An 11184-nucleotide genomic window follows, 5' to 3' on the forward strand; every position below is an offset into this window, starting at 1 on the left:
CAAAGGCTTCACAGGCTCTGGCTGCACAATGGCTGCGCCCAGGAGAGGGATTTTTTGGCTTCAGAACTGTACAACAGTAAGAGGCGGAGCAACACTGTCCATTTTTATTTACAGTCTATGGTTCAGACATGTTAGATACATTGTCTGAATTTTGACTGATTTCTGAATGTTTCCTTTCCCTTAAACTAGTCAGATACACAGAATTTAAATTTATGTTCAAAAGACTAAGAAACTAGTCGCCTCATAAGATCTCTAGCTATAGGACCAACCAGGAAGTTGATGACAGCAAGCGTTGTACACAACAAAAAGAGCAATGAGTTCAGTGGTTTCAGCTTGTCCACAGAGGGCGCCAAAATGGACACAACCATAAGTTCCTCACAGAAATAAAAAAAATAGGCTTTAAAAGCAGGGTATGTGATTTTTGTTCAGTATTATTTTTGTCTTAAATCAGTAAGTGTATCTCGTCAGGGTCTGCCTGCTGTCGGTATTCAGTGTCATGATGTGCAAACATCAGTCAACATCTCTGACTCAGAACAGAAAATGGGTAATATTTTGTCTTGTTAACGCTTTAGACTAAATTCAAATTGGAAAGTGTGAAGGCAGGATGTTGGATTTGTTTGAGTATTTTGTGTCAGCAAAGTAATAAAAATGTATCATTTGCAAGATGATGGAAGCTACAGTTTGATGTGAAAGATTGCTTATATAAAATAATAGTTTGAATCTCTCTAAGCCGTACAAAAAAATCACTTGTCTTATTTTAAGTACAGAACGTTCATGTGTCTTTGTTCAGTTTTTGAAATTTTTAAAGGAATGAAGACTCTTTTGGTCAATTTGGCTCTGGAGCTCTTCAGGGATGCAGTGAGAGAATTTGTAGTTTTCTTTGATCCACTTTCCTCCTTCAGTGTTCTCGATGGCCACAACTGCAACACCTACAGGTGAGTGTGAGATCAACATAGAGATGTTAATGGACTGTATTTACACAGCACTTCCTCTAGTCTTCTGACCAATCAGAGCTCTTTTACATTATGTGCCTCATTAACACCACATTTATACAATGAAGGCAGAGGCTGCTATCCAAAGCACCCATTCTAATCTAATTAAACCCATTCACACACTGCTGGCACAGCCACCGGGGGCAGCAGGACCTAGGATTGAACCCCAAACCCTCAGATTGAGAGATGACCATGGTTACCACTGCCACAGCCACCCCTTGAAAGATGATAAAGACCATTAAAAAATGTAATATTGTAGTGTCACAACACAACTATCTGGACAGACCTGCAACAGTGGCTCCCAGTTTCTCAACTAGCTGAATGGCAGCCTTCATCGTGCCTCCAGTCTCTATCCATTGGTCAACTAACAGCACTCTCATGCCTGCAGACAGGACACACAAGTCACCATCTAACGTCCAACTGTAAAAAAAAAAAAAGTCTGAAAAACAGCTGAAGAAAACATCATTTTTGAAATGTACATGGACAAAAAAAGTTAGCATCTTGACAACTGTTGCAGCTGATTTAAGCCTCAATAAGTCAGATCCTCATCAAACATACTCTATCAGAAAAATAAGATGACACAATAATAAGTGCTTTTGTCTGTGGACAGAACAAAGTAGATATTTGCTGTTTCAAATGTGAGCATATTTGTAATATATATAATGATGTTTAAGAAGCTACAAAACAAAGAACAACATCTGCTGGTTCACACTAGAGGGTGTTGTGCTGCAGGAAATGACAAGGACTTGAGGAGAGCTGTGGTTTGAATCTGTGAGTCATATTTGTGTACGTTGTTTATTTTTAAGTTCAAAGGATAAATCAACTGACAGAATCTGCACCTGTTTTTCGTGAAACATCTTTACAGTCTATGAAACAAAAAAATGTAACCAAGTGTGATCCTTTATTTGACACTGTAGCTCTCTCAGCCCAGTGGTGCCCAAACATTACCAGCTGTGTAAACATTCGTCTTCTCAGCCGACATTTTTATTTGGTACAAAAAAAGAAAGATTAACCTGGTTTTAGCACATCCAGCCTTACTTCCATAGTCTTTTCTCTGCCTGTGTAATCACTGTAGTTTTGGTTTTCTGTTGCTACACACAGGTGTCCTGCTTTACGCACAGCCAGAAAACCTTTTCCAAGGACGCTGGAAACAGACGCCCCTGAAAACAAACAAACAACAAACACGAGTCAGCAGTATTGATTTACTCTAACAGATAGATATCTCACAGAATCAGCCATTGGATGATCTAACTGTATGCATTGTGATGCAGCAATGTTTAGAGGAGATGGGCTTTCTAAATTTAGAATATTTGCTGGAGGGGTTAGGTTGCATTGGCAAGTAACCTCCTCTCAAAATAAGTTAGAGTTACACACCAAGTGTTCTTTCTGTTAAGTTATTTCTCTTTACCTCCATAAAATGAATAGTTTCTTACCAAGAATGAACCCCATTGCATCGATCCCGGCAACCAGGTCTATGGTGTCATTCAGAAATGGGCTGATAAGATCTTTGACACAGTCTGCAAGAGCCTGAATCAAGACAGTCAATGCACAGAATGGTACAAAATACACACAGCTTGTGTGTTTCTGCAGTTATAAATGATTTTGTGCTGTTTAACATGAGAGGGGAGACAGTAGAAACAGAATTACAGCTTCAAAATCTTCAAAGTACAAGTTGTCCTCATCAAACCTTAGAGTTGCAGTAGAGTCTGGACGGGTCCAGCCAGGCAAATGTTGGTCCTTTTGTGTTTGGTGCCATCAGAGAAAGGTACCATCCTTTGGGCTGGTCTGCAGGAATATCCAACACGTCCATTTGTACAATAACACTGGTCTCCACTGAGCAAGAGAGAAACTGTGGTGAATGGACCGGGCTGTAAATGAGTGTGAGAGTCTGAGTATCAAGTTCATGTGGGGCTGGTGGAGGGTGGGAGGGGGCTGTAAATAACATTAGACTGCAACGAAACAGAAAACAAATAAACTGATTACAACTCATCATATCAGGCAATGAGCAAGTAATCAGATTACATTTAAAAAATATATCTAAAATGAAAAACTTAAACAGACATGAAATTAATAAACTAACACACAAATGAAAAAGGCATCTCATTACAAGTAATTTTACTGCCTTTTCAAAAGTCACCTGCAAACAAGTAAATTAAAGACATACAATCATTTGTATTAAATTGACATAGATACAAAACAAATGTAGCCTTTAGCCACTTGATAATAACTGTATATCAAAGCTGGACAGGAGTTACACAAATGATCTTCTTTAAATGTTCATTTTTCCCAGGGTGCAGGCCCCAGGCTGTTGTTCCACATGTTGGACAGAGCCTCAGGCTGTTGTTCCAGATGTTGGACAGAGCCGCAGTCTTCAGGCCTTCGTCTTGAGAAAAGGTGTCTCAACAAGCTCAGGTTGCAATCACAGTCTAACCCTCTTACCGTACTCACAGCATCTTCTCCGAATCTCAGACTGGACTGTTATTTCAGTAATCAAATAAACTTGATATCAAGTATCATTCAAGTTTGGGCAACAGGGTTCAAGCTGAGGGTTCATCTTTTTGCAAGCATACACTGTACTTTCCCACAGCCAGGCTTTGTGTGTCTCGAACCAAGTGAACTTCCAGGAATGTAACACTGGAATGCTTACCTGCACTTTTGCACAGTGTTTTTATACTAATATATTTAAAACCTCATTTTGAACAGAATGTACATACATTGCTGATTTATGTTTATAATGATAATTTTAAGGCTTTCAAATGATGTCCCAGAGAAATACCACAAACACATTTATGACAGTGAGGACTCGAGGACAAGATGACTCTTTATCTGATGAATGTAAGGCCATGATTAATTTCCCTTGGATCTACTCTGGTGCCAAATGCTCCTGTATGTTCTCCATCCAACTCCTAACATCTTTGCTAACAGTTTGTTGCAGGTGAGAGAGAGGAAAGTTGGCTTCGTTTTATAGTAAAATTCACCTGTTGAGTCCAAAAGCAAACAGATGAGAGTGATAAAGATAATAAAAACAGATGTTTAACCGAAATCATGTGTTGTGTCAGGTGACAACGCCAGGAGGTTTCCTCATTGGATGTCATATGTCACTGTCGTTTGATCACTAAACACTTGGAAGGACCAGATTTAATGGAAAATATAAGTGATGTTTCAGATTGCAATCAACTGATAACCATTTCCCTCATCCTCCCTTCAAAACTTGAAAAGAGCCCTGTAGGCAGAGGAACAGGTATTTCTCACCAACATACTAAGCTGACCGGCATCCCCTGTTGGTAATTCAATACTATTGACAAGTATCTCATACAACCCTACATCAAAAAACTACCATCCTTCTAACTATATTTGAGTGGTGGTAGATCCACAAAAACAGCTGTGTAAAAGTTTTGTCTTTTAAAATGGAGCTCACTGAGCCTGACTGGCTTTTAGAGCCTGCCTCAAGTGGTCACATGGGAAACAGCAGACTGGCTCCCTCTGTAGATATGAAGAACTCAATTCAAACTATGAAAAAACAATTCCTATTCTACGCTAAATGAGATGTGTTGATAAAATGTGTTAATCCTTCACGCTGGCCTTTTAAAGAGCTTATCCCAGGGCTTTTGTTTTTCTTACTTTAAGAACTTAATATTCCTCGCTCCATGATATTTGGTAGTAGTAATCTCAGAGCGGATACCAATCGAAACTTTAAGGATGAGTTTTTATGCTAACAAACTAATTGCATCACACTCTTAACCTGAGTCAATCACTGCCTGCTCATCTTATCCAGGGGATGCTGTTGTGTCCCTGGCCTGTGTGTGGAGGAGAGTGAAGAAAAAGAGCCTTACCCAGGAGGGTTTTTAATTAAGTGTCACCCTTCTGTTTCACTGTGCGTGTGTTAGCTGACTCCAAAGCTTTCCTGTGGTCAGCAAGATTATATCCCCTCATTTCAGCCCCTCCTCTAGTGACCACTTGGATTCATGGGAAACTTTTTTTCTCTCTCTCAACGTTTGCTCGAATGTTGCCTCTGGTGATTTTACATCATTTCTCCCCGCCTTCCAACAATCCGATTTCAGTGCCTTGAGTAGGCTGGATCTCCGCCTCTAGAGCTCCCTGTAAGACCAACCATGTGACTAAACACTGGGCTGATTAGAAACCCAACCTGACAAGAGGTTTTTTCTTTTCCTCTTAAAAAGTTACAGATGAACAGATGCAGAGAACTGTATGCTGTGCATCAGTGTCCAAAGTCACGTGTGCTTTTACAGTGACTGCAGTTAATCACATAGCTTGGAGAACTTCAAAACAATCATGCCATACATTTCCTCACCTGACAGAGTAAATGTTCAAGTACATCATCACTGTTACTTTTTCACATTATTGAATCAGGCTCTTTTTCTATTATTGTGCCATTTATGCAACCAGTGCAGATGGATTTATCACATACCATAAATATATAGGGCCAAATAAAAAAACTCCTTTCACTCAAAAAATACAAAAGTACACAAACAAATGGACAGGTTTTGTGTTTCATTTTGTTCTGTTTGTATGTATTATTGATTTTCTTGAGTCTTTCATCTTGACTTCAGGCAATACACACTGGTGACTAACATTGTTTTGCACTTTCTATACAAGCCTTTGTCTCTACAGTCACTTAAAGTTCCTATAATAAAACATTAAAATCCCATTGTCCTCAGCAACATGAATACTCACTAACAAACATTAATTAGGGGAAAATCTCTGTTGTTGTTTTTTTTAAGGCATTTGAACCAAAGTAAACTGACTTAAACACATCAACCTTTCTAACTGTGAGTGATCTGCACATGTCGATCAAGACATTCTCTTTCTGAAAATCAAGACTGATTATAACACATAACAAATGAGGCACATTTCACTCCCCAAATCCTAAAACTCACACAGTCTTTAAAATATTGCTGAGTCTTCAAACATCTGCAGGAGAAAAAATACTCACACTCAGCTCAACTGCTGACCTTTGCCTGCTGAACTTCTATACTTTTATTTGTTAGAGATTAAAATGTAGCCTTAATCTATTGCCATGATAAAGATGAAATATTCATAATTGCATTTTAATGACAGAGCTGAATTTTTAAAAGGATATAATACATTACAGACGTAATGTCTCACTGGTTATCAAATAAGAAATAAACAAATCAGAGCTTTTAGTCCTGCTCAACAAAAAGGTGAGAGGGTGAGTAAAAAATGTTAGATCAAGGGTCAGTTGGAAAGTGTGATTTGGGTTAATTCGGCTGATATGTAAGCTGCTCAGGATCGTGAGGAGCGTTTCTCTGAATCAATTCACCCTTCAGTCAGTGAGGTTTGCGTGTGACAGAGCCAACCTTTCTCCACATTCCACAATGAAAGAGTTTTGTCCCTACATTGTGATTTAGGTCATCACCAATTCACTGCCTGTTTTGTGGCATTTGAAAGATGTCCAATCTCCTAGGTTGGCACAGTCACCCCATGCCTGTTACCATGGAAAGAGAGGCGAGCAGGAACCTCCTCCTTGCGTGTTCCCAAAGTAAATCTCCACTTTCTGCAGGGCCGAGCTGAGGGGGCTGGGAGGTCACTTTCGGTCATCTCTCACCCCGCACTGAAAGGATCTGGAGTTCATGCTCTACACACAAATAAACCCTCTCCTCGCCATGCGCATGTTTGAACTCAGTGTAGCACTGCACATACACAGTAAGGATAACTACATTAATATGGACTGAGTGAAAACAGTTAGTTGGTATCAGATCAATTAATCCACCACACGTCGGTTCTGCATTGACGCACGCTGGGACAAGTCTTTGAAGTGTCTTCTCTCTGATTGTGTGATAGATGGAGATGGAGCCAGGCTGGAAATCTGGAGAGGTTAATTCGACTAACTCCTCCCAGCTCTGCCATTTATCGTATTAATAATCACACCACTTGCGCGTCGCCTTAAAAGTGGGAGGGCTGCTCGAGAGCCCTGGAAAACCGCGAGGAGCTGTCTCGATTACGCGTGGTGCTGAAAGTGCAACTTACCGCATCATGTGGTCGGTCTTCTTTGTCTTTCTGTCTTATCTGGACAGAAACTTTGTCAAAGGCGACTTCCTGAACCGCGCTTTGGATGCAGAAAAGGAGAGCAAAGAAATGTTCTCCATGCTCAATGGTACCTTATGCGCAAAAATGTCAACCGTGAGGGAGAATTTCCTCTACCAGGTGTCAGATGGAGCTGAAGCTGTTCGCTCCTTCGTCAGCCCCGCCGGGAAGCTTGTGAACTGCTCCATCATAGTGAACCCGGTGCAGGTGAAATCCTTCATGCATGAGTGCTGGATGGGACTGAAAGAGCAGAGGGCCGTGCAACGAATGGAAACGCGTTTTACGCACATGGAGGAAGCCAAGATGATGTGCAAGGAGTTTAAAGAAAAGTCGGAAGGCAGCGGCAGGTTGGGGAAGGATGAAAGTGATGACTCGGCACTGCAGGACCAGGTTTTAAAAAGATCCAAGAGAGGATTCACTTATCCGGGGACCCTGTGGTGTGGAGCTGGAAACATGGCTGACAATTACGACCAGTTGGGTAGGTCAGATAATTTCAAATATCTTAACAGATAGCTTAACAGATAAAGTTTACCATGTATGCTTTATATGACTATGTGCCAAATACCAACCGGTTTCTGACCTCCGTGTTGCAGGAGAGTTTGCAGAGACGGATAGCTGCTGCCGTATCCATGACCACTGTCCGCATGTCATCCACGCCTTCTCCTCTAAATACGGCTACACTAACTTTAAGTGGCACTCTGTCTGTCATTGTGACTGTGACAATGCGTGAGTGCAAACATCATTTTATTGATGCATCCTCACATTAAATATCACCTCTATGCACAAGACATTCTGGTTCTAGTTCCACAACTTACTGCCGTTAAAGCATTTCTGCAGATGTCCAACCACCTTAAACTAGTCATGTAAAGGGAAATGCATTCAGACTGAGGGGGTTTAGATAGAGACAGTGTTGGCTACTTTTACACTCTGAAACTCATAAAAATATTGCATTATGCACTTACCATATAATTCAAGAGGTTTAAAAGCATGAGCTACAGACTAATAGTTGTAAGGCATTGGCATTTGGAGCCGACTTGTTAGGATACATTCTGTAAATTCTAAATGTTAGAGCCTACCTTGAAGTCAGTCAAATCACATTTAAAAGTTCTCCTTTAGAAAATTAACTTTTGTTTTTATAAAAAGCTTTAAGGAAATGTGCTGACCATTTGAAGGCAGGTGTGTGTTCAAAGCTGCGGGTCAAAAAGGTTTATAGAGATGAAGTAACATATTAAGGTATCTAAAAAAACATCTGAGTAATGTGTTGGTAATACCCACTTAAAACTGAGCTTACTTACTGATGCAAAACTTTGAATAAAATTAAACTGCAGTATTTCTTGATGTTCAACATATAATACAACAGGTACACAGTAAAATGAGAGCAGGGAGCATCTGCAGAACTGAATTCACAGCAGCAATCAAACACAGCATGTTTCTTTTACAGATCAAACTCCCATCTCCTGAAAATTGCAGTTACATTTGAGGCTGAGTATTTTTGTCCCTTCCTCTCTCTGCAGGTTGAAAGATTGTCTAAGGGGGGTTAACGACACATCCTCCAGAGTGGTTGGTCAGGCGTTCTTTAATGTCATCGGCGTGCCTTGCTTTGAGTTTGCTTACGAAGAGCAGTGTGCTGAGCGGCACTGGTATGGCATGTGAGTATCAGTAGACCCCTGTGTTGAACTTTTAAGTAGATTTGCAGCACATTGAGCTGTGCTACATTCTGAAACCTCCTCCCTCTCGTTTGCTCTCTCATAGGTGCAAACGGTACCAGAAGTTTCCCATTGCTGTGGTGAAAGAGGCGGTACCGTATGACTTTGGTGGTATTGACGTCATTGATGTGTTGACACTGGCTCCTCCCATGACTGAAGAGTCTGATAACCGCCCAGAAGAAAAGAAACCAGAGAGTACGACTCAGTCTTCCATGTCAGGCCCCGAAGAGCCTTCACTCACAAATGTTGTCACCGCTGCCGAGGACTTCATTAAGGTTCTTGCTACAGTCTCCACCTCTCAAAGCTCCACCACCGACCCTGATAAAGCAGAGACACAAAGCTCAGAGAAGAAGAAGAGGAAAAACACAGGAAAGAAGAAGAAGACCAAAAAGCAGAAAGGAAAAGGAAAAGGGAGGAAGAGAAAGCAAAAAGCAGAGGCAGGTGTTAAAGTAGAGGAAGGAGCTGTAGTGTCCACCTCTGGCAACAAAGCAGAAGATGCCATTTCTCTGAGTAACTTCATCAGGGAGTCTCACAAACACAACCCATCCAGTAGAAACACAAACGGCGTCAAAGACAGGGAATATGAGCTTGGAGAAAGAGATGAGCCCTCTAATGAAGTCATGAAAGATGAACCAGCAATGGGAGAGCCTGTTCCCATAACGACAACTACAACAGTGGAGGAGAAACCAGCAAGATTAGACTCTGAAGCGCTGACAGAGTCTACAGAACAAATCCCTTCTCCTACAAGCACCACAACAGTAGTTCCACAGAAAGCAAAAACCAAAAGGCTAAGAAAAGGGAGGCGAAAAAAGGGCAAGGAAATTCTTCCTCCTGAGAAGCTTGTTACTAACACAACAGATGACTCAAAAACCACTTCTGTCCCTGCCACCATTACCATAGTCCCAACAGCAAGGCCTGAAAAACAAAGCACTGCGAGTGACACTGAGAAGCGACCTGTTTTCAGCATTGCCAGGACGCCCATTGTAATCCCCAAAGTCAAAAGAAACAGGTCAAAGGAGAGAGGAGACAGAGAAGGAAGGAAAAAAAGGAGGAAAGTCAGCTCGGCTTCTCCCATTGTGGCCATCGCCCATGAAAATTCCTCTATGGACAATCTGAAAGTGATCCCTCTCACAGGGACTCCCATCATGCCCTTGCTGCCCACAACAGAGCAGCAGGTTTCACACAAGCTTGACTTTCATGCAGGACAGATGAGTGTCCAAGTTACAGCTCTGAACTCCTCCTATAGTGTTTTAAAAAGGCAAAAGTTGAAAGGAAGAGGGCTGAGAAGCAGAAGGAGGAAGACAGTTTTGCCTCAGCAAAGTGACAATCCACTTTTCCACAACAGCTATGACAATGTGCTTCCAGTTCTTCCTGCTCCAGGGACAAGCAAAGCACTGGACATCCCAGCATCTACTGCTACGATTAGCAGGCCCAAAGAAGTAACAGGAACTCACAATGAATGGAGGCTTTCTACTACTACAGTGGCCCCATCTGTCATTACAAAAACACACAAGCAGACATTCAGAAAGCAGAGAAAGCCAAGAAAAAAAGCCTTGCCCACTTCTCCCAGTGATGGCATGTCTTTGCCTAAACAAACTGAACAAACACCAATGACATTTACAACCACCCCATCCAAAGTCACCACCGCCGTAGAGCTGCACCTGCCAACAATGGAAAAGCCCTACAAGTCCACCTTAGCAACTCCCATTATGAGTCCACTTCAGTTATCTATTGAGAAAGCAAAAGCACAATTCAGCAGGAAGAAGAGAAGGAAAGCAGCACTGACCGCTAGACAACCATGAGCCATGATGCGCTGCACAGCAGGATAGGCTAAACAAACAAGCTTAGCTGATGAGGCTAGCTCCTGTTGATCACATAAACTTGCAATATATGAGTTACATTTACAGTGTAATCTTTTAAGGTTCAGAGTTTTAATCACATTAAATGAACAGAAATCATATTTGAATGTGATGTGAGAATCATGTTTAAACTGTATGCTGCATGTCTACAATAAAATTGTGAATGATTGTGAATGTATCCAACAGTGTGTCTGATAAGTTATAAAGAAAGGTAACCTACTCCTCCTACTCCTAAGATATTTGGAAATATGCCTTTCTTGTTTTTTGAAGAGAGTAAGCATAGAGAACTGTCACCACTTTTCGCTAAATATGCCACCATTAGCGGTTAGCTTAAAAATAACAACATGATATTTTTTGAATTTTGCACATATTTAACTAATTGGGTCTGATTTGTCAATAAGTAAGCTTAAGAGATTGTGTTTAGGTGGCGCAGGTAATTTTGGACAAAGCCACAGTACCTCTGTTTTCAGTGAGCTAATATAAGCTAACTTCTACTAGCCGTAGCTTAACATTTTCTGGTTATAAGTGTTATACATTTTTTCAAATTTCATCTTTCTGCAA

General features: G+C 41.1%; 2 protein-coding genes across 2 annotated transcripts; one reads left to right on the top strand and one right to left on the bottom strand.

Moving 5' to 3' along the window:
* Positions 1–786: 786 nt before the first annotated feature.
* On the bottom strand, positions 787–7069 carry zgc:174895 (uncharacterized protein LOC100126024 homolog). The gene is made up of 6 exons (XM_034701283.1): positions 7002–7069; positions 2680–2941; positions 2426–2519; positions 2006–2152; positions 1279–1374; positions 787–929 (listed from the first exon to the last, which is right to left on the bottom strand). Exons 1-6 carry the CDS (start codon positions 7007–7009, stop codon positions 787–789), a joined length of 750 nt encoding a protein of 249 aa, XP_034557174.1. The 5' UTR covers positions 7010–7069.
* On the top strand, positions 6944–10791 carry proca1 (protein interacting with cyclin A1). Its single transcript, XM_034701282.1, has 4 exons — positions 6944–7536; positions 7652–7784; positions 8573–8707; positions 8811–10791. Exons 1-4 carry the CDS (start codon positions 7008–7010, stop codon positions 10564–10566), a joined length of 2553 nt encoding a protein of 850 aa, XP_034557173.1. The 5' UTR covers positions 6944–7007; the 3' UTR covers positions 10567–10791.
* Positions 10792–11184: the final 393 nt, after the last annotated feature.

This window comes from Notolabrus celidotus, chromosome 14 (genome assembly GCF_009762535.1).
Source record: "Notolabrus celidotus isolate fNotCel1 chromosome 14, fNotCel1.pri, whole genome shotgun sequence".
In the NCBI taxonomy this organism is placed as follows: domain Eukaryota; kingdom Metazoa; phylum Chordata; class Actinopteri; order Labriformes; family Labridae; genus Notolabrus; species Notolabrus celidotus.

Excerpts from the sequence above, each read along its gene's own strand:
- proca1 (XM_034701282.1), top strand. The coding sequence starts at position 7,008 with ATGTGGTCGGTCTTCTTTGTCTTTCTGTCTTATCTGGACAGAAACTTT. Across the intron at positions 7,537-7,651 it reads TGACAATTACGACCAGTTGG|GAGAGTTTGCAGAGACGGAT; the intron begins GTAGGTCAGATA and ends TCCGTGTTGCAG. Across the intron at positions 7,785-8,572 it reads CATTGTGACTGTGACAATGC|GTTGAAAGATTGTCTAAGGG; the intron begins GTGAGTGCAAAC and ends CTCTCTCTGCAG.
- zgc:174895 (XM_034701283.1), bottom strand. Across the intron at positions 2,520-2,679 it reads GACTCTACTGCAACTCTAAG|GCTCTTGCAGACTGTGTCAA; the intron begins GTTTGATGAGGA and ends GTCTTGATTCAG. Across the intron at positions 1,375-2,005 it reads GCTGGATGTGCTAAAACCAG|GCATGAGAGTGCTGTTAGTT; the intron begins GTTAATCTTTCT and ends TCCTGTCTGCAG.